Source organism: Strix aluco, chromosome 1, assembly GCF_031877795.1.
Source record: "Strix aluco isolate bStrAlu1 chromosome 1, bStrAlu1.hap1, whole genome shotgun sequence".
Taxonomy (NCBI): domain Eukaryota; kingdom Metazoa; phylum Chordata; class Aves; order Strigiformes; family Strigidae; genus Strix; species Strix aluco.
The window spans coordinates 171,799,691-171,822,950 of NC_133931.1; the positions used below are offsets into that span (position 1 = coordinate 171,799,691).

A 23,260-nucleotide genomic window follows, 5' to 3' on the forward strand; every position below is an offset into this window, starting at 1 on the left:
GGGGGGCGGGGGAGGCAGTGCGGCCGTGTCAGGTTCTGTCAGGCTGCGGGACCAGGCGGGCGTTGTGCGGGAAAAAGAGCGAACCGCCTCTCCCCACACAGCCGGTCTGGGCAGGTCCCGCTGCGCGGGGTTGGAGGCTGCACTCAGGAGGGCCGGAGGTGCCCTCAGGCCATCCCTCATACCCGCGAGGCCTGGGGGCTGTGCAGAGACACGGGACTCCACTGTTGGCACTTGTCAGTCCTTAACGCGTCTTGTCCACACCCGTGGTGTCTGCAAACAGGCGTGGAGGTGAGGCTGCTGCCTGCGCGCCTCTGCCCGCGGTATGTACAGGCACACAGTCTGCATTTTGGCACTTTGTCCAGATGATTGCTGCCTTAGTGCGGGAAAGGGCCTGCCATAATTACTCAGTAGAGGGTGTGCCTTTGAAAGTTTTTAGTGATTATTTTTTCTAGACCAAAGGTGCACTAGATTTTTTGCTGACAGTAAATGTCAAACAGAAGGAGAGAGGGCTGGAATCTCTGCTTTCATGAGACCCCCCCCCTGCAGTGCTGGGTCCAGCTCTGGGGGCACCAACATCAGAAGGACACGGACCTGCTCGAGCGGGGCCAGAGGAGGCCACAAAGATGCTCGGGGGGGGCTGGAGCACCTCCCCTGTGAGGACAGGCTGAGAGAGTTGGGGGGGTTCAGCTGGAGAAGAGAAGGCTCCAAGGAAACATTCTAGCAGCCTCCCAGTACTTAAAGGGGGTACAGGAAAGGTGGGGAGCGACTCTTGATCAGGGGGTGTAGGGATAGGACGAGGGGTAACAGTTTTAAGCTGAAAGAGGGGAGATTTAGATTAGATGTAAGGAAGAAATTCTTCCCTGTGAGGGTGGTGAGGCCCTGGCACAGGTTGCCCAGAGCAGCTGTGGCTGCCCCCTCCCTGGAAGGGTTCAAGGCCAGGTTGGATGGGGCTGTGGGCAACCTGGGCTAGTGGAAGGTGGCCCTGCCCGGGGCAGGGGGTTGGAACTGGATGATCTTTAAGGTCTTTTCCAACCCAAACCATTCTATGGTTCTACATCAGAAAACTGATTGTCTTTAGTCATGTTAAGTAAAGCTCTAGACATTTAAATGGGTAGCAATATTATCACTTTAATGTTACCACAATGCTTAGAAATTTGGGGGAAAGTTGTAAGCTGCACTCTTGATGTCCAGTGTCTAAAGGGAGGATTGAGATAAACAAGAGACCTTTCTTCCTCTGTCAGTCCCACATTAACCCAAAAATGGGGGGATCTACACCTTTGAATCGTGGGAAGGCTTGCAAACAGTCTGTTCCCTTTAGTCAGTGTAACATGGTTGCCACATTCGCTTGGGTTTGACCCAAGTCACTCTTCTGTAAAAATGTTTATTTAAACAGATCTGTTTAAAAACATTTTAAAACATTGCTTTTTGAATGCTAGAGTTAAAAGGACCCGAAAACTTTTCTGAAGGCTGAAAGCCGCTTATGGAAAAAGGCACTTGAAGCAAGTCAGTGGGGCTGAAGAGCACAGTGGCTGAGAGGAGGAGGTGGCAGGGAGACTGCTCAGAGGTCAGTGAGGAAAAACTTCAAAGCAGCTGCTAGAAGAGGATGTTTTTCAAAGCACTGGTGATCTCTGCTCTCTGTTGCTTTTTATTTTCTTCTTGTTATTCTTTTAGTAAACTATGGAGTCGGACATAAAAGTGAATGAACATTTTAAAAGCCAGTTTAAGGCTTATCAAGAACAGCAGCAAAGGCGGTTGCAAAACCTAATGGAGAGGAAGAAGGAAAAGCAGAACAGTCAGAAGGGTGATAATGGCAACGCAAAGGAGACTTTCAGAATCCCAAATGATCTAAACCTGTTTGAAACAGGACAACCTGTAAACGAAGATGACAGCAAAAGGTAAAGGTGTAGCAGCACCGTTCCTTCAGGAAGTCACAGAAGTATATTTTGCATGTGATCTTATGAAACTCATATTAAGTTGACAGAACGCTTTCTGTCTTCACCTACTGGGCTTTCATTATCCTGAGAAGAGTCTCACTGTCCCTAACATGTTTGACCCAGGGAGGTGGTGGAGTCCCCATCCCTGGAGGTGTTCAAGAGGCAGGCTGACATAACACTTAGGGATATGGCGTAGTTGGGAACTGTCAGTGCTAGGTTAATGGTTGGACTAGATGATCTTCAAGGTCCTTTCCAACCGAGATGATTCTGTGATCCTCAGAGCATTGGGATGTGATCTTTATCATCAGTGTTTCACAAATGAAGAGCAGAAGAACAGAGGGGTTAAGGGTGACATGCTAGGGGCAGCTAGATACTATCTGATGAAATTCAGTCATTCGGGATCACTAACATCCTTTGAGCCTTGTAAACAAACAGGTTCCCTACGTGAATAATTTCCAAAGACAGATGAGGGCAAAGCAACTAATGGGTGCAAGCCAAAGTCCTGAGATGCAGAAAAGTGTTCCCCTGGCTATCTTTGCAATGTAACCTGATTTAGTAGCTCAAAGGACAGCCAACTATATAGGAGGGTCTCATAGTCAGAGGTGCTCCCTGGTTAAGATACTTGACAGGGTTATACAAGCTTGGGTTTTCAATCTTACTGGGGACAGGGGTTTGGGTCTTACCTCGCCCTTTGGGTAGTGTCTGGATTACCAGGACACTGGACGTTCTGGGGTGGAGCTCCCTTGATCTTGTTTTTGGAGCTGAGTGCATAATTCAATTTACTGGAGCAGAGATTTGAAACCCCAGCTCAGATCATTCCATCTTCCTCTGAGGATAGAGTCAGTCTCTCTTTCTGACCCAGTTATTTTTTTTTTACAGACTAGAACAGGTCTGAAGTTGGACACACCCTACTACAGTGTTGGCTATTCAGGGATTTGCTCTGTGTTAGCGGTGGGGCCAGCTGAAGAAATTGCTGCTTCTGCTCCCCACTTACAATTGTGCTGATACAGCCGTTTGCTGGAAACTGGATTCACTTTCTGGGGCAAGGGTACTTTTATCTCAAGTCATTTCAGTGATCCATTTTACAGCTTTAGCCCCACAGACTGTTTTATTGGCACCATGACGGGGTGATGTACTGTGATACCGGGACAGGAAGGAGTAGCTGGCAGCTCTGCCAAACTCAGCAGATCACGGGTGGAAAACCACAGTTAGGTATATACCTTTGAGACAGTTTCATCTCTCAGAGTCCGTAGTGGGGAAGGGCACCTCTACCAAAGTTTATCAAGCCACTAACCAGGGTTTATTAGGCTGTAAATGCCGATCTTCCTTCTGTGTTACTCTGGGCAACTCCCTGCTCAGCTCGTTCCTGAAGATTGCTTCCTTAAACACCCAAGTGCATAAGCTGCAGCAGAGCTTCTGTGAAGATGCAGGGAACCCAGGAGTGAACCACTGAAACTTTCAGGTGCTTCTGGGAATGTGGTGTTCATGCTGCAAAGGAAGTCTGGGTGGAAACTGGGAGCTGACCTTCTAGAAACTAATGCTCTCACCGTTGCATCATACATTGTCATCTTCACACACAGATCCCTCACCGTGGCTGTCTGATTTGCCAAGTTATGCTTCTGATCTGACCTCTACCAGCTGTCCTCTTCCCTTCAACACTTTGTTCTGATATTATATAGAAGATCACTATGGAGATCTGATTTTTTTTTTTTTTTTTTTTTTTTTTTAATGGAGAGGGAGACTGATTCCCATAGTTCAGATGTGGGTTTGTCTGGTGGAGGAGAGGGGCTTGGGTGCTCCCATAGCACATCCTGGTGTGGTGTGCATACTCTGAGGTGCAGAGCACAGGAGAGTCCCAGTGGTTTTCTGCTGTTTACAGTTCAGTAGTTTAGGTCTGAGTAATTCAAGAGCTATTAGTTACCTGCATTTTTAGTGGCGCTGACTGAAAGGTCCCCATTTGACATGGCAGGTGTAGCAGACTTATCTGGATTGTCCTTTGCTTATGCAGCAAAAGAGTGGTTGTGAGTGTATCAAATCCAGGCAGGATTTGCTTCGGGAAGGCATTCACCAGGATGCACTTTGCAGTATTCCCATGACACCATATGAGAAACTTCTTCCAGAATAACAGGACTCCATATGGTCTGCAGTGGCAGTGACTTCAGCACAGCAGTGTTGTTTATAGCAGTGCTTGGAAGACATTCTCCTCTCAGATATCTCCCTCTGAGCCTTGGGAGTTCTTTTTTCCTTCCTCCCATTCTACCCCCAAGTTTTGTTTAGGTGACTGTTTAGCTGACATTTCTGTCTTTTTGGTTTGTTCTTTCTGTAACTTTATCCTCCCTGCTCTGTTTGGTGGATTTAAGATTAAGTGATTCTCCCCATCACACAGAGGATCTGTAACAGAGTGAGGAAAGACACTTGCCTGAATTTTAGTCATAGGCCCTGCTCATAAGCTTCACCTGGCTCTGTTTTCTTGAACTAGAGTGAAAAGGGTTACCTTTCTGCAGCCTGTTTCTTTTGGCTGACTTTCCATAGCTGAGCCACTTGGGTGGAACCTGCTACCTCCTTTGTAATGTGTAGAGTCACTCTGGGATGGGATGGAGAAGTTTCTCAGGGGAGACTCCAGTTCTGTGCAGTTGGGCTTTCTGTCTGTCCTACTGTAAATGCTTTTTGTCAAGACTTGGAAACCAGCTCTGAGGAAGACATTGCTGGCTCAGGTGTGTTAAGAGCTTAGAACCCTTTTTTCATGTTAATTCCCTAACTGTTAAAAATCTTTTTGTTCACGTGTCTCTAATTAGATCTGCACAGTCTTGTTGCTCACTTCTATGAGTGGTACGTGTGGGAATAACTTAGTTTTGCCTTTTCTCTGCTCAGATTGCTGCTTGCTTTCTTCTCCTTTGTAAACAGCTGCCTTTGATCTTCCTTTGATTTGCAGCTTTGAAACAGAAGTGCATTTCTTAATTATGGATTGTGAATCGTGTCATAAATCGACTGTTGCTTATGGCAGTGTTCTAACATGTACATATGGAGCGGTCATTTAAAAGCTCCAAAGTCCAGTTGAAGCAAAAAGCTTGCTAAAACATTTGAATAGAAAAGATTTAGGTGACTATTGTGATGGCTGACTTGTCTGGCTGTGGACACGTCTGTAGCCACAGGTATATACTGTAACAACTGGGCTTTATCCAAATCTCTGTGATCATCCAAGCTACCTACTTCTGTTGTAGTCTGGAGCAATCACTCTATAGGCCAAAGGGGTGGGACACAGATTAAGTCACCACAATGTAGACATTCAGGATCACTCTGTAGATAGTAACAATCTAGGGATCGATTGATCTGGCTGGCTTAGGTGTCTAATGATAGCTGAGATGCCTTAGGGTATCAGGAACTTCCACGTGGGAATGGTAGGACACACAGGAGACCTGCACCCTTCAGCAGCAGCAGCTGGGGGACAAGTGGGCAGCCCAAATGGCACCTGTGTGTGAGGAACTAAATTGAGTCCCCTCATCAGTGCACTCAGTGGAAATTAGGGAGTGATTTGCATCGCCCTACAGTGGCAGCTAGTCTGTAAGGCAGCGCGGGTTGTATTGACCAGACCTCCTTTGACTTTTGCGTGCGTTTTGGCACAGAGAGACACCTCGTTCTTGGTATGGAGTGGGACCCCACCCTGAAACTCAGATGGGGAGAGATGAGGAAGCTCAGAGGCAGGTGGAATGGGAACTGCAGACTTGAGCCAGCAGAGTCTCTACCCCAAACATACTTCCCGAAGGCAGTGTCAGTACAGCTTCTCTTAGCACATTTAGTTTCCCCTCTGGGGAATGGAGACAGGTTCATTGCTATTCTGAAATGCTGCTGTCTGGAGGAATCTGGCTAAAAGGTATGCCTAAAGTTGGAGGATGTTAGTAATTCTGAGGGTTGGCTCATATGTCCACACATGTGTGACAAGTGCTCTCTGAGATGCTCTTGATTCTCTGACTGGGGCACATAAGTTTTTCCAAAATCCCTACATCGTGGCTGCTGGCCTCACATAGGGAGCTCAGATAATCCTGGGGCATCTCAAATAGATGCCTGAGTGCCCACAATTGAATTGAGCCCCTGAGGCCTTAGCTTCTAGTTTTCACATTTGGAGGAACCACTGCGTAAGGACAGTAAAGAGATTAAAGTTATTAATTATCTGAATGTCTTAGAGAGATGAAACCCATAAATGTTACTAAATGTACTGCAGAATAGGAGAAGCAAGGCTATTTCCTCCTGTTCAGAGGGCTTTTTTATATTCTTTGTTTCTAAATGAATTCCAAAAAGCAACATTAACAATACAAACTGAAGCCAGTCTATCCTGGTGGGGTTCCAAGAAAATCAGATGAGGACACAGGAAATTGGTCTTTTGTGAATTGCTATGAAGCATTCACTTTTAAAGAAAGAGCCTCAGTAGCAGCTTTTGTAGCTGTTGGCTTCTGTTAGCTTCAGTAAGTATAGAAAGTAAAGCCTGAAAGTCATGGATGCTGAATGGTGGGCCTGCCCGGTTTCCTCTGGAGAACCAGATAAGTAAGACTGAGTGAGATAAGAGCACTGGAAAGATACCTTTATGTGATGTTTTGCCCCAGACAACACAAGGAAGTGCAGAATTTTTCAAGAAGAAAGAAGTTAACTGAATAGATCAGATCATCAGCTTGTGTTCTGATCTGAGGTTTAGGATATTCTACTTAATTCAGTAAACTCAGTCCTGGTAAGCTCAGCTCATGTAGCATACAGTCATTTCATCGTTTTATTTCTGGGAGCATCTATTCGAAGCACATTACAGTGACATTTGCCATTATGGCTTATTTTTTCCCAGGGTGCTTGAGGATCAGCTTCGAGAGGTCCGAGATGAGAACTGCAGACTATACAAACTGGTGACAGAGAAAGATTTTGAAATAAAGCAACTTCAGAAAAAGATACAGGAGGACAGATTGGCTTTGTCGGGTAAACACATTAACTTTGTATTCTCACTGTGTTAGTTCTAGTGTTTGCTTGATGCTGGTGTGAGCTCCTGGCAGTGAAATAGTATCGTGACATCTCTTTACCTGCTTTATGCTAAAAAGGAGTATTTCGGTGATATTGTGGTTGCCTCTGTTTCCACTCCTGTAATAAGCTTCTGCTAGGAAGAATCAAAATTCAGCTCTCAACTGAGAGAGACTTGCTCTCTGTTGAGCTTGCAGTAATTTGCACTGAAACCACTTAGCTCTGACCTTTGAAAATACTTAGACACCTGGGTATAGGTTTAGTCCACACTTAGAGTTGCTACCTAAACTTGCAAGGATCTAAGTTGACACTGCTTTGTATTTGCAGGGTTTACTAAACATCGAAGTCTCTCCCGTGTAAGGAGTTTTGTGGCTTTATTTGCAGAGGGAAGTTCCTCGCAGTGGTTTGACATGATAGCATATATGAAATGAAATGGCGTATGTGCTTAAAGATCTGTGTCTTACTCTCTCCTTCAGTTTTCTGAGCTGCAAAATATGAATACTACTACTGCCCATCTTAGTGAGCTATTGGAAGGACCAAATGACTTCTGGTAGTCAGGCAGGTCAGCCCTAAGGTGCAAAATATTGTTACTGATAATTATATGTCCCTTAAAAGAAGTACAGTGCTCTTTTGGGGCACACGGTGATCTCTGTTCCTCACAGCTTTTCTGCAAACTAGCTATTGTTGGCATAAAAAAATTATGATTCGTAGAAATCATATTTTGGAAAACTTCCTGTTAATGTCAAAGAGCAGTGTTGCAGCTTTCTCTGCTCTATAGTGTTAAATTCCTTATTCAGGCTCCTTTTGTTCACCTGAATAGGGCACATGCAGGATGCTGGCTGAAAGTGAAGTCCAGCTTCTGAAGTGCCTTGGGTGTCCTTTGAAAACTGAGCTGTGCAGGCTGCACCTCCTCCACTGGGTGCCACTGTTGTTCAGGACAGCAGCGATGACCAGGCTAGTAGAGAACAGCGATAAGCAGAACTAAATAACACTTAAATTACACCTTAATTCTGTAGCTTGTATGTAGGAGGGATGATAAGCTATTACTGGGTCAGGACCAGGAGCCAGACGTGCTCTTGCAGCTTCTCTGGCTGACTCATATGCTAGCTTGCAGCAGTTTGCCCCGTGCCTCTGTCTTCCCTATCTCCATTGTGGCGAGAGACCTTCCCATTGCATGGGAATTGAAAGCTTTGATTAAATGCATGCAGTGCGTTTGAAGACCAGTATCAGCCTGGCTTTTGGTTAGTTTAGTACTGACTGTGATCTTTAGCAGCCATTATTTATCATGAAAACTAAGGAATAAGTAGCTTCTAGATGTGAGGGGAAACACAAATCAGATAAAAGAGTAAGAACAGTGTAAATGCTTTTTAAAATAATAAATTTATGTCCTCTACAAGGTTTTTAAATAGTGATATAGGGTCATATTCTGTTCTCAGCTATATTCTACATAGCCCCTTTAATGTCCCTAGGGATTTTATGGGACTCAGAATTCACTTAAGAGTGATCTGTCGTCCTTGCATCTCACCCCGGTTCTTGAATATAATCTTCATGGATGTTGGTAGAAAAGTCATTACTTCAGAGCACTGCAGGAGGATGAAAGAGTTAAGAATGACAACACCCGAGTTCAATTTTCATATATCCCACCAAGGATTTCTTATTGCAGGCTTGTATTCATTGCTGAGCTAGAAGTTTCCATGGATGTTGTATGCAATCATATTGATTTTGCACTTGGTGCAAGAACTTTTCTTCACCTGTGTGGTGTTAACAAAAGCCAAGTGACACACAAGCCAGTCCTGGGGATTACTTCATTCATGACACTAATCAAACCCTCTCCGATGAGGTGAATGAAGTATCTGTTTAAAAGAGCAATTAAAAGAATAATGCGGTAAGGCTCCATGTATAATCTCAAGGGACATATAAATAGGTACAATGATATTTCCTGGACATTATCCAGGACCCAACTGTAATAGTGTGCCTGACCTTTGAGGACAGATGTCTAGAAAAGTTCACACCTCTGTTTCAGCAACTCCTCCAGTAGCAAACAACCAGCACAAAATAGTGTTGTCTTTTTCTGTAACATGCCACAAAAATGTGTTCATAACTGCCCTTCACAGCAGTGAGCAGAAAACATTACTACATAGAAAGGGTAGAGCTGTTGCTATGACCACTGTTGTGGCCTTCTGACCTGTGGCTGTTGCTAAAGTGTGAAATGTGTCTTTGCTAGCCACAATGTGATGCTGACACAAAGGGCCAAGCAATCCAGCTGGAATCACTAACGCCTCTTTTCCCTCATTCGTTCATTTAAGTGCCTGGAACAGCTCTGAGAGAAATGGATTAGACAATAAAAGTACATTGTGCATTGAACAGAGAACAAAAGCATCATCTATTCTGAATCTTGCCTGTAAGATATGCCCTTTGATTTTATGTATGCTTTTCAGGGACGTCTGGTTTAGCTGGAGATGTTGCAGCTATGAAAATAGTTGAATTGGCCAAAAAGAATCGTGAGATAACTGCCGAGACTGAGAGTGAAAAAACCAAAGTGAAGCAACTGAATAACAAAGTCAAAGAGCTGGAGAGAGAAGTGAGGCATTTTTCTTGTTCTCTTTTTGCATGCTAAAGATAGAAATCCAGCCATTGGGATAGAGGAGCTGTAGAAACTGGGTTTGATTCATGTTCCCATTTTGAATTTGCTCTTACATCCATGCTTTGAGTTCTTGTAATTTCTGTCCATGACAGGAGAGAGGGATGATGCCCTCAGCTGTTTTCACCTTTGCAGAAAGGAGGAGCTAGGGAAGGATATCCGTAAGTTATAGTGAGGCAAAGATTTATGAAATGCCAATTAGCAGTGTTCAGTTATATCTGAAGCACAGAGGTTTTTCTAGCAGTATGGCAATGATATTTTTCTGGTTGGGTTTTTTTTTTTTTTTTGCAAGGAGGAGCAAATTTCATACCATTATGTCTTACATTCCCACCTCATTAATACCAGTCATGAACTCTGTTCCTCTATTCTTCTAAGCTTTATTCATCCACGTAATGAAAGCTGTTTTCTGGCATAAGTACTTCCAGAACTGAGACAGTAATAAACTATATCACATAAGATAGCAAATATTCACTCAGGTGAATTAATTTTTCTGGTTTAGTATGATTTTTTTATACGTGCTAACCTTTCACAGGAATAATTTTACTCGGGTGACTACTGAAATGAAAATTAGATGCCCTGATGTCAATGTTTACTTTGTTCACTGGCTACTAGTGCTCTTCCTTACACAACACTGGTAAAATTTTGGATAATTTTTAATGCTTTTGTCTGCACTTTGTTTCCTTAGAAGACATCATTTAAATGGTTCAGTAATGTTTATCATGCTGACAAATGCATTTTGACTCTATCTTTTACAATCACTTATTATCATGAATCATGCATCTATCTGAATTATACTCTAGTTACCTGAAAGATCAAGAAATGGAACATTAAATTTTTGAGAAGTCCTGCATAAATCCAGAGCGTTCTGGTCAGAGGGGTCTTGTCAAACAGTTGGCAGGCTGGCTAAGAAATATCAGGTGTAGCTAGGGACCTACAAAATCACACAAGTAAGGGACCAAGCTGTGAATAATTTCAGGAAAAGTCAACTTGCTTGTAATCCCCTACTGCAGAGGTGTAATGTCCATCCACCTGATGTAATGTAGGTGTCTACTGTAGGGTGAGTCAAAGACTACACGTCCCTGACTGTATTGACTAGACACCATTCTTTACAGAGGCACCCACACTGAAAACAAGGAACGTGTGACTTTGTGAGTTGAGTCTCGCCCTGTATGCCTACTTTTAGATGCCTTAAACTCTGCAGAATGAATTGTGGTGATGGTGCCTTACGAATGCATCACAATATGTACTTTCACCAGTGGAAAACACTTATTTTACAGAATTGTTAGCTCTTTGCTTGTATGAAAACTGAAAAATATGTAAATCGTAAGTGTTTTAACGTGACTGTGTTCCCACAAAGAAAATGGAAGGGACAACCACTGCGCAATTGAGCAGTCACTTAGCAAAAATCACATATAAACAAAGACTGCAAATGAAAGTTTGCAGAAAATTCCCTTAGGATTTGATCTATCAGCTGCCAACACCAGCTGAAATTTCTCATTCTCAGTCCATTGACTAAAAGAGTTTATGAACTGGATAGGTGTGACCTAACCATTGGTTTATTTGCAGAGAAGGGGTAACATTAAAGCTGGCTCTGAGTTGCACTCTGTTTCCCCAGATACCACTTTAATAAAGAAGCTATTCCTTAGAGCCTTCTTTTATTCAGGCAAATAATCAAGATCTTCCACCCACCTCAAAGAATGAAGTCTCAGCCCTTTAAAGCAACACTTTCTGGCCTTACCAGCTCCAAATCCATTGCACTCCCATCCAGTAAGAAGTCTTTGCAATGTCAACACAGGACATGATTCAGAGCAGGAGGGGCTGTATGTCTGCCTTCCTTTGCTGTGGCTGTGGAGACATTCTTCATGGGTTGAGAAATGCTACCTTAGAGCTACCAGCTAAAGAAAAAGCCTTACTAAATCTCCACTATCAGTTATTAAGTAGTAATTTCTCCTTTTAAATTCCTCTGGTGAGTAGAACTATGTGCTTTTTATGAAATATCCTATGATTTTCTTGAAAAGTGGCATCCAGAATCTAGAGACAACATCCTGATCTGTACTGAACTGGGTTTGCATTTATGTATACAAACACTTATTTTATGAACCTATGGTGATAAAATCCCCCAGAAGTCTCCATACTTGATAACTGATCCCATCTCAGCAAGTTCAGTTTTCACTGAAGTTATTCCACAGTAGAATAACACATGCTTCTTTGGGAATTTCAGGAAAAAATTGTATGCTTTCCTACTGATTGTGTTTAAAAAACAAAGGAACATGAAGTAAATTTTTTTTCTAGAGTAAATAAACATCCAAGATCATCAAAACTACTGTTGTAGCTTTTTGCTAATTAATAATTCATGGAGGTATGCTCTTCACTGTATTCATTCTATAATAACGATGCATTTTTTTCCAGCTACAGATAGCTGTAGAAAAAATACATTCTCTTGATGGCGGTGGTGCAGGAATCAAGAAATCAACTCTGAAGATGGTAGAAGGAAACTTGGTACGAATCATAATTGAAAATGGGAAATCAGAAACTGATACTTAGGTCTCTCCTATTGTGCAGTGTTGGGGTTTTTTTTATGACAAGAATGTATCCCTGTCACTAGTTTTGTAACCAAATTACTCTGTTTGTACCTTCTCTATGACCCCCAAAATTAGGGATGGCATTTGCATGGGTCTGGGAAAAAAGATTCAGTGATTCTGATGGATCTGTGGATGTTAATCACTTTAGTTTTTCCCTGACAATTCTGTTTTTACCAAGTATATTCTTCTCTTCAAAGGCTGAAAGTCCAAAGGTGAAAGCATTGCAAGAAAAATTAACCACAGCCAACTTTAAAGTGGTGGAGTATCGTAACCAACTCCAATCTGCAAAACAGGAACTGAAGATGACCCAAAAGGTACTGTTGCAGGATGCAGTCTGTGGCTGGGATCCTGTGCAAGAGGTATATTCTGGTGAAATCACCAGGCTGCTTTTCTTTTGAGCTTTGATTAGCCTCCATGAAGTTTTCCAGTGAACTGTAAGGAGGTAGGAAAAAACACGGGTGTGGTGGTTGCTTTGGAAAGATACGCACACCGACGCACAGCTTTGCCACCACAGCTGGATGACTGTATCCACTATTTCTATTACTACGATGGGTACAGATTCTTCAAGGTTTGAAAGGCCCAGTTCAGCAAAGTAGGTTTATGATTGATTTGAAGCATACATTCAGGCCCATTCCTCCTTTCCAAAACATTTAATTATGTATTTACTTTTAATTTAGGCTTCAGTCCCATGGAAGTCAATGAGATGAAAGACCACACTTGAACTAAAGCACATATTTAAACAATTTGTTGGAGTGACATCCAGAGTAACCTTTTCCTCTTTGATTCATGATGGATTTTAATGCGTTACTATGTGCTCTGTTTCCTTTGGTTTCATTACTTTGTGTAAGAGACCTGCAATGCAGATCAGAGTAGAGAATATAGTCCTAAAAATAGAACTCTGCTGACCTTTTTATAAATAATTTAAATGCTTTTCATACTAACTTTAGCCCTCATTAATGTGGCTGTCTTGGAATTATGCAAGAGAGATTGGCTCAATTCCTGATTGCAAGGGTGTATATTAAGACAATACTCTGTTCCTGTTTAGTTCTGGTTAAGTATTCATTATATCAAAAATAGTTGTGTATATTGAAAACCATTAGTAATGCTTGGTGATGAATTTGAAATCCTTTTACAAAAGTAGCACAGTTTGACACCCAGCTATACAGTTAGATAGTACAATTTGACACTCTCCATAGACAGGCAGCAAAACACAGATTCGCATTTTTTAAAAAACAAAGAATAATGCTCAAACGTATGAAAATACTGTATTACCCACCTCAACAAGTAAAATCATTCATGTTAGCCAAACTTCCTCTACCCACCAACAACCTGTATTGTAATAATGATCTGAAAGAGCTTACATCAAATGGGATACTTAATACAGTATACATCTATACTATCCAGTGTTTTGTGTTTCCTGCTAGAGAGAGCAGCTTTTTCTCCCCTCTTCCCAATCCATGTATTTAAGCCTAGCCTTACTGTTGATGTTAATCCCTTTTTCATAGCTTTTAGCAAATGAAGTGGGTGAAGATGTGAATATTCAAAGTCTCATGACGAATTCTGGCAGCTGGCGTGGACGAGCCCAGCAAATTCTTGTTCTCCAAAGCAAGGTGAGTTAAGACCCTGCATGGTGCCATATAAGCTGGGTTCTGGGACGCCCTTTCTACGTAGAGGTGTTATGTCAGTTTGTGTTAAAGATACTGTTAGTTCTTCATTAAGTAATTCTTAACATCTATACCTTCTTATAAGGCATGTCCCAGTAGAAACAGTGTTTACTGCAAATACATGGCCAGTCTTTTCTCTGTTGAAGAAAGCAACTGTTAGAATAAAACACTTTATGGTAACTTTTGTAATAGTTTTTTGGTATGTTTGTGTGTGTGGTGTTAAATTTTAAATATGTGTTGATGTGTGCAGGGTCTTTCAGAGTTCTTGCAAACTATATTGATTAATCTATTACAAACATGCAGACTTCAGTATTTAAGCTGGGAATCTTTTGCATCTGTGTCAAAGGAGAGAGTTCAGTGACCTTGGAGAGCTCTGGCAGCCTAATTAAAATCCCAGGATGTTTGAAGGTGCCTGTCTCCACTGAGTACAGAAGGAGCCCTGTCAGTGTCTGTGCTCTGACTTAGACACCTTTGTTCAGTGCCTAAAGTCAGATGGGAAGAATTGAGGCCAGATAAGATTTTCAAGTTGTTCCCCCAGGAACTTCAGTAGAATCTTTTAACTCTTGAATCTTCTGAAGGGCACAGTCTAGCTGAAATGTCAGCTTGAGACAGGGAGGCAGTTTTATCTGCTTCTTAAATAAAACTTCTCTCAGGCAATTTGATACATATTTTTCCTATTTTTCTGCTGTTTATTTATATGCCAACAAACTGATTTTTTGCACTCTGACTGAAATTGTTAACCTCTACTTTCCCTTGAGCAAATTACATTTTCCTTCCCTTAGACCCCCTGGCTGGCATTCATCTGAAGACTGTATGTACTGTACTCTACTGTAATGTAGAAATTTCTTCCTGAACCAGTCTCCTTAGGCCCCTTCTGTAGTCAGTGGGGACCTTGTAAATGCAGTCACTGGATCAAAAGTGAGGTAGGTGCATCTTAGAAGACACCTCCAGAACAGGGCAGAGGAACTGTGCTGTAGCAGTGCCTATTTTCTTCTAGTTACTATAAAAGAAGTCTGTAGTGAATAGCTGAGATGCAGGGGCTGAGTTCACTTGACTACACATGGGTGTCTAATGCCAGCCGAGATGCGGTAGGGTGTCCCTCTGACCTCTGGTCATCTTTCCAGAGGAGTATGGATGTCTTGTAGATCCTGCATCATACGTGTCTCCAGTATCCCAGGGCATCTAAATCAGCGCTGGCTACCTGTGTTCAGGCTAGTGAGCTGTGCCTTTGATTGTGTACATCCTGGGTGGTGATTCTGCTAAAGACCGAGATGCTAAAATGTGTATGGGTGAGTGGGTGTCTGCCCTTCCAGAGGAGACCTAAGGTACTGTTCTGTTGTCCACATGTGTGTTTAGAGGCATTCAAGATGCTTTGGAGTGTCTGCCTGGCCTCCACATGTGGCTCCAATAAGGTACACATCTCCCATGTGTCCTGAGTCTCCTGTAGGTCTGGTGTCATATTTCCTCCCTGCACAGATGCCCTAGATATCTACATGTTTGTGAGCAGCTAACAAATTTAAATTTGAAAGCACACTGCTCTGTATTAGTTAACCACAACGATGTCAAGAAGTAGTATGATGCTACACTCTGAGCTCCTCTTTGATGCTGGACACTTTGGTCCTCTTTGATGCTGGACCACTGTATTCCTGGTAAAGACTCTGGATAAGTTGTCATTATTGTCCCCTAGGTTCGAGAGCTGGAGAATCAGTTGTGTCAAAACAAGACCAGAACATCACTGAGTGAGGCTGATGAGGAATTGCTGGCACTTACTGATACAAGGAAGTTGTCAGCCCAAGAGAAGAACTTGTTGAAGATTCGCAGCTTGGAAAAAGAAAAGAAAGAAACCTTGGAGGTAAAAACCTGTGAGCTGAGAGAGTTCTGTTTGGTCATATAGTGTGTAATAACTTGCCTTACCTTCTGGGTGTATGTTACACCCTACCCAGGGACCGTTTCAGAAACCACCTGATCTGCTGGAGGAAGTTCTGCCACACTTCACAAACTGAGCAAAAGGCTTCCATGCTTGTTGTCTGTATTGCACTGTTACGTGGCCAGACATACTTCTGCAATAGAAGACTTGGTCTTCTCTGCTGCGTGATTCCTGTGTCAGGTGCATCCAGTTGGCCTGAAATGTGTCTACCTGACATCTGTGCCTGATAGGTGTTGTTGGAAAGAGGGAGAGAGGCCCTGGGTTGCAATGCAGCTGGTACTGGCTTTATACTGAAGGCACATGCAGAAAGAAGCCCTGCTACAGCTACATCCAAGCTCTGTAGCATCCCCCTTACCCTGCGGCCAGATGTGCATTCTTCATGCAGTATAAGCATCCCCCTTGCACCTTATATATCTGTATGGCTGTGGGCTTCTACACTTGAACAGGATAAAGTTGAGAATAACACCAGACACCCTCTAAGAGGCAGTCTGAAAATGGGTCTTACCCTCCATCTGTATATCGCATGTAGTTGTTACAAAAATAAACTTGCATCCAGTGTTTAGGGGTTGAGGGAGGCTATAGCTAGTGGCAAATGTAGTAAACCCTGAGGTGGAAAGGATACGTAGGCCTGTGTCCACAAGAAACATGGGTAGCTGGAGTCAGCTACACATATTCAGGTTAGCAAAGCACATCTCCCTGTGCTCCTTCCCTGTATTTGCTTCTGTAGAGGCCACCTGGCATGACCCCAGAGCTGCTGCTTTTCCCACCACAATTTAACTGTGCAACAGAATGAGCAATGGGGTGATACACATCTTTCACTCTTGGCTGTGAGAATGAAAGAGAAGATTTATAGCTGCAGGCACACAGCACAGGGCAGGCTTTCCTCAGTAACTGTAATCCACTTCTGCCTTGTGTTTCAGGCTCCATTCACAGTAACTTCACAGTAACTTGTCCATTACTACTTAACAGCTAGCATGCTCTGTGACCAGTTTCACCTAGGTGAAGGCATGGCTCAGGGGGCAGCATATGCCAAGGACAGCTTCTAACAGATAGTGTGGCATCACCACCCTGTATCTGGAAGGAAGAGTTCCTCCGTGGAGAATGATGAGGCAAATAAAAAAGCAGGAGCATAGAGAATTAGGTTTTAACACAAAATTATCATTTGCTTCCTGGCACATGCTGGATCAGCCTGGTCCACTTGTACTCCTGAGCAGACAGACTTTTTTCTGATGCTGGCAAGTAGGCAGTGAGTAGTAGCATTTATAATTTCTACTTACTTGGGGATGATACAGTATGCCAGTTCCATTTTTTTAGATTCTACCAGGCAATGTGTGATTCCTTTAGCTCACCAAAGCACCTGGGGCTTGGTGATAGGCTGTAACAGTAATTTCCTATGATGTGTTTGCATCACTGCAGAAACTCACTGGGCAATATGATGCTCTCCAAAAAAGTCACGAGGAAGTGAAAAAAAAACTTGATGCATCAAAAGCCAGGAACAAAATATTGTGTAACGAAGTGAAAATTCTGAAGGAACAGATCATAACCTTGCTGGAGAAAGGAAAACACGACGATGAGCTCATAGATGCCTTGCTGGTACAGTCTCACTATTACTGTTGGTCCCAGCCCCTGCAGATCAGTCCTCTCAATAAGTGATGAAACATGATGTCATTTAATTACACAATGCCACAGACAACTTTAGGGTATACAGGGGCCTGATGAATCAAGCTGTGACAGCCAGAAGTTTCCTAGTCAGCTAAAGCCCATCATTTTGGGTCAGGTCATGTAAAGACTGCAAGACAGCACCACCCATGACACAGTTGCAGTCAAGTGGCTCTAAGCTGCAAGTATCGGAAGAAACATTTTGCAGAAGAGTTGAAATAGGATTGTCTAGTAGGTAGAGGAAGGGTTTCATTGCTGACCCATGAAGCTGGAGTGTGTTCTGCTTTCAGCTCCATTGGTAGGTTTTTTTTCCTTAGAATGCCTGCAATCTTACACTTTCACTTGCTGTGTTACACAGCGCTCAACACACCAGCTGAACCATGAGTACTTAAACCACGTGCATGTTCACCTGAAATAGCAGGAGCTGAGAGGGTTTGGCCCCTTCAAAACCAAGAGTATTAGCAGAGACTCAAGATGCAGTTATGCTAAAATAAATGGCTGCTGTCGTGGCCTTGCAGGATCCTTTTCTCCTGTCATGGTTCTAGTCTTCCCCAATTGCAATAGTAAAAAAAAATTATTAGAAAATATGCCACTTTTTAGGAGGGTTAGTTCTGTGTTTCCTAATCCAGCTCCTCACAAGTTTCAAATCACTTGCATTTCCTTGCTTCTGTGTGTAGGTTTTAGCTAAGACATGCTTATGACTACGCTGGCGTTCACCTTTCTGCATGCCAGGCAGCATGGGGAATATGGGTGCTGACCAGCGGATTAAGCAGATTGCAGAGGAGCCAAATAACAGTTGTCACTTTTGCTAAGTCTGAGCATTCTCACTAAAATTATTACAGAAAGGTGCGAGTTTACTTGGGAAGGAATGGTTAACTTGTTTTATCCCTTACATCAAAGAAGCACCTTACTTGCAGTTTGTTGGATTGATAGAACGAACTGTCCGACAAATATTAATTTGTCAGTGTGAGGAAAACTCCAAAGCCCACTGGTAAAACAGCCTAGCCTCATAGCTGTTGTCTCATACAACCCTCATCTTTTAATGTCAGTATTGCATAATCTGATTGTGTTCCAATTTCACACAAAAGCAAATTGAAATCTTTACTTTTATCCAGTTTATGGAAGTTGCCTTCTTTGTCAAAGGCCAGCCTTTTTTGCTCTCTTTTCTGCTACACTCAGGAGCAAAGCTGCTGGCAAACTGAATCTTTCGGTTGCTCAGGTCTTTTCTACTTGCCCTATCCAGTCACTATATTCTTGATATGATGCACAGGGGCCACTGGGGACAGACTGTCCTTACTCAGCTGCATTGCAAGTACATGTGCTGTGCAGTCCTTTCAATGTGCTGAGAACAAGACAAGGTGATCTCGTACTTAAAACATAACGGATCAAATTCTTGGAGTAGCACTAGTGATATCTGTGGGCTTACATCAAGGAATGGGTTTGGCAGGACAGTGGCTTGCCCTAGCATACCTAAATGGGTGTTTGTCTAGGAGGGATAAAACCCCCAGGGAGACTTAATAATCATTGTGTACAAACATGAAGATCTCACTCATTGTTTCTATTTTATCAGATCCAACAGAAGCAAATGCAGGAGATTTTAAAGCACCTGAGCCAGAAGGATGAGAAGAACAAGGAGTCCCAGGAGATGTTAGGGCAGCACTTGAACAGTGAGATTCCGAAGAAAAACTGCCTTATAGAGCAGCTCAGACAGATGGTGGTTGAACGAGAAGCAAAGGTTAAAGAGCTGGAAGAGGAGATTGAGCAACTCACACTTCAGGTAGACAGCCAGAAGAAATTAGCTAGAGGAGCACCCTTTGTAATCATTTTAGATCTGCTCTTCCACTTTCTTCTCTCTTGCTGTTTGAGATGATTGCTAGCTTGAGACTCCAGTACCTGCCCGAATGACAGTCTCTCCTGATAGAATGATAAAGCAAGAATTCTGTCTTGTAACTCTTAAATTTCTTTCCTGTTTGTATGTAACTTCTCTTCAAGCTGTTTAAGCAACAAAACCCATAGAAATACCAATCACATCCACATGTGGCTTCGTGCCAAGACTGTGCCATATGGCCGATAGCAAGGGTTGGGCTGCAAAAGGGACTTCTCAGTATTCAGTATCCTTGGCTGCTGAAGGAGGCAAGCAAGCCAACATAAATGAGGCCAACATCAGTAGGCTGCCATGATACCCAGCTACATCCCCTCATGGAGTGATGGGACCCCAGTAAGTTATTCTCATCTCTCCCTGTAAACTACTTCCTCTCCCTCAGATCTCCAAGCTATTGATAGGAGTCTGATGGCACCCAGGCATATAGAAATTTCGTTGTACAGATGAAAGAACTGGGAAGGTTGGCCCCTTATGGACTAATATGTTAAAAATATTTTCAACTTCTATGGTCTAGTGCTGCAAACTGACTGAGGCAAGGTGTTACTATGGCCAGAGCACAGGTGTAGGAGTTGAGGCAGTCCACTAACCTGCCAAAGGCTTCTCCTGTGGTCTGGTGTCTTACAGTCAGGCTTTGTTAGAGTATTTAGACATCCAGTTCCCTTTGATATAAAACCCTCATAGCGTTATGGTGAGATTGTGAATCAGTAATGGGGGCTAGAGCACTGATCCCAAGATAAAACTTGGCTTAGGGACGCAGACCAACCTTGCTGATACTGGTAGTGGTAGTGCTGTGCTATGGATTCTCTAGCGACACTGTGTGCACCCTATTATTTCATATGAAACTGCACTTTTTACTGACATTTCCTTTGTTTCCACCCTGCAATGGATAGAAACTTAAGAAAAGTTTCCGAGAAGGTCTGGTAAATTGAAAGTTGTGGCATGCTTGTGGCATTAATGATAAGCTGCTGATTAGGCTTTGATGCAGCTATTTTCCTTTGAATGGTTTTATAACCTGCTCCAACATTAACAGGACAAATCTGCCCATCAAGGGGACAGCTCAGGAGCTGCTGATACACCACCTTCTCAGCACTTGGAAGATCCAGGTTTCACTCTGTTTAAGCCTCTATCATCAGGCAGCAATCAGGTTGGAAAGATTGGATCTGCTCGGTAAGACGACACTAACATCAATGCTTAAAATTCTTGTGAGTTATTCAGAAGCGTGGTTTTCCCAGACAATTGTATCAAACCACAAGTGCTTTGTGCCAAGCTGTGGAAGCCTGTTTACAGTATATGGGAATCTCTAATCACATTATCTCTTGGGCTTTTGTCCTGAAGCAGAGAAAGATATGCAGACTTGCAGACATTGCTACATTTGGCACAATGATAGTGCAGCTAATTCTCTTTCTCCAGCTCAGATAATGTTTATGTGGTTAGCTTAAGTGCCTGTAATTCTTCTCTCTTATAAGAAGCAAGGCTTCTAATGAGCAGACTTCTGAGAGCAGGGTGGCAAATTAATACAAAATGCCATTTCAGGCAAGCACTGATTCACCGGTGCATTATTTAAATCAATAAATATGCTTTGAGTAGGATTTCCTTGCAGAAATGTTGGAAACAGACCACATCATTTGTTCTTAACAAACACCCTTTTTAAAGCCTCACTGAGGACCATGTAAATTATACTGATCTTAATACAGCAGTAAATCTGATTCTTGTTTACACTGATGTAACTCTGGGTCACTCTGGCTGTGTAAAGGCACCATAATACCAGAGCAAGTTATATCCTTTCCTGTTAAAAGCTGGTTTTGTTGCTAAAGAGTTCGTGGTCTAATTGACAATAAGGAGTTGAGACTGGTCTTCTGAGGAAGGAGGAAATTTTTCATCAAGTTAAAGTTGCAACTGATTTCTTCTATGTAGTTTTAACTCACCTACTACACTACTTTAGACATTAAATTTGGCTTTTAAATTGTCAGATATATCCCTGAGTCTAAGTATTTTCTTAGACTACATCTAAAAAATCTACAAAATTTAAGAAAAGTTCTTCTCAATGTTTCTGAGTTAGAGTTAAAACATCCTTAATTTGAAAGTTGCTATACCCTTGTGACTGACTGTTCTCGTACTTCTAACTGCAGAAGTTGTGCTGTCATGGAGCAAATCTATATTTTATCCACTTTTTTGCTTCATATGTCTGCTGATGGTAAGCAGGAAGGCAAGCAGGAAAATGAGGCTGGGTAATGGCTTTGTAGAAGCCACTAAGTGCAATGTGTAAATTATTGCTTGTGTGCGTGGCTACCATAGCTCTGTCATGAAAATAGCTGACATGTCAGGTGGGCAGTGAATGAGTCTGAAAACTGCAAGAGCTGTTAATAACTTGGTCAGCAGGGCTCACTCATTCCATTAACTTTAATATGCTGATGAACTCTCTATTCCATTTTACTTCAGTGAATCATCTTTTCCTATCAGGAAAGATGAAATGAAAAATGCTATAAATAGGAACTAAAGCCCCTTGGAGATGTTGAAGTAAAAATCCACATTGTTGGACTGGGCTAACTTCTGTCATTATCAACCTTAACTTGATTTTAGGATTAAGCACTCCTAGCCTAGAAGGCAGCTCTGCCTGTTCCACAATATTAAGGCTTTATCATCTGTTAGCTTCAGCCTGAAGACAAGGAAGCATGGGCTAAGTCTACAGGGACTTGTCTTTAGGCAGCTGAGCTCAAATTTGGAAAACAAACACACTAGAATTTTATGTCCCAAGCACACATATAATTATGCATAAAACTCATCCAGACTAGAAGTGATACTCTAGTGTTTTCAGTGACTCCTCCTCTTACAAGCCTGACAGATATTCCTGAGGGTCTCCACAGAGTAGAATGATTCAGAAAACTTTATGAAGTATATTTTTAAAGGGCATTTGGAAATAGAAGTTGTGCACCTTGTTGGCAAACAGGGGTTCTGTTGGCTATGGAAGCATGCAACATGCAAACACCATCAAACAATCACAGTAACCTGTGCTTGTCTCTCACCCGAGTGGGTGAAGGTGTAAGATGAGAGTGCTTAGGGCAGTGCCTGCGAGGAAACAGAGCAGCAGTGGCTGCTTGTGTGGCTGCACACTCATCTTGAGCCAAGCAGGGTCAAGAGCTATTCCTGCTCTGGAGTTTCTGGGTGGCTACTCTTGTGACGTGGAGCTCCACAGTGCTGGTCTGGAGTGCCAGCAAAATATCCCCAGAAGCACAGAGATCAAACGCTGACCTATGGTTGTTTGTACACTGGAGACACAAGGTGTTTTTGCAGCATGTTTTGGAGTCAGGGAGCAAGCTGAGCTATGCAGAGCCTGTGTGATACCCTTTAGGAGGCTCTGGGAGTCTTTTCCCTACGAGGCAGCAGTAACCACAGCCATTGGAAGATGACTGGAATTCTTGGAGGACTGCCCTCTGCTCAGCGCTTTACAAAGCTTTCTTCCTCTCAGCACAGTGTCTGAGATGGGTCATACCCTTGTAGAGTCAGCAGCTACTGAGCCTTCCTTTCTCAGTAATGACACCACACCTGGAAGGAATGTATATAAACTTCATAAACAAGGGACGTTTCCTGCCATGCTCCGCAAGCTGCTGGCAAGCCTTATCCTTGTCTGCCTTGTTTCTGTAACAAAGAGCTGCTTTCACCATCCTTCCTACCTGCCACAGAGCTCTGACACAGGCTCTAGCGTCTTCATGCTATGTTAATTTTTTAATTGATTGCTAGTTTTACGCCCTATAAATCCCATTTTTCCCTTTTCACCCCCAACCACCAAGATTTTTTCTGCATTTTGCTCTAAAGAAGATATTCCTGAATACTCCTCTGTGGAGAGGTCGGGGAAGTAATGAAGTACGTAATAATGGGATACATGGGAAAACTGCCCCTTCCTTTCATCACGTATTAAGCACAAGAAAGGCCGTTGTACTAATGCTGCCTGAAGCCTTTCAGTGGGAGAAAATCAATA

At 42.8% G+C, this 23,260-nt stretch overlaps 1 protein-coding gene across 8 annotated transcripts in view; it reads left to right on the forward strand.

Annotated features, from left to right (window-relative positions):
* The window catches only part of CCDC13 (coiled-coil domain containing 13), a 34,998-nt gene that overhangs the window by 160 nt on the left and 11,578 nt on the right, over window positions 1-23,260 (forward strand). For 2 of the 8 annotated variants that reach the window (XM_074845641.1, XM_074845648.1), the window contains exons 1-12: window positions 2-320; window positions 1,437-1,564; window positions 1,672-1,895; window positions 6,763-6,890; window positions 9,368-9,510; window positions 11,980-12,069; window positions 12,350-12,466; window positions 13,658-13,762; window positions 15,504-15,668; window positions 17,160-17,336; window positions 18,973-19,179; window positions 20,315-20,451. In XM_074845641.1, coding sequence (XP_074701742.1) covers window positions 1,678-1,895; window positions 6,763-6,890; window positions 9,368-9,510; window positions 11,980-12,069; window positions 12,350-12,466; window positions 13,658-13,762; window positions 15,504-15,668; window positions 17,160-17,336; window positions 18,973-19,179; window positions 20,315-20,451 — 1,487 coding nt within the window. In that variant the 5' untranslated portion in view covers window positions 2-320; window positions 1,437-1,564; window positions 1,672-1,677. Of the gene's footprint in view, window position 1; window positions 321-1,436; window positions 1,565-1,671; window positions 1,896-6,762; window positions 6,891-9,367; window positions 9,511-11,979; window positions 12,070-12,349; window positions 12,467-13,657; window positions 13,763-15,503; window positions 15,669-17,159; window positions 17,337-18,972; window positions 19,180-20,314; window positions 20,452-23,260 lie in introns of those variants that run through there. The other 6 variants (XM_074845579.1, XM_074845589.1, XM_074845631.1 and 3 more) reach the window with 6 other exon arrangements.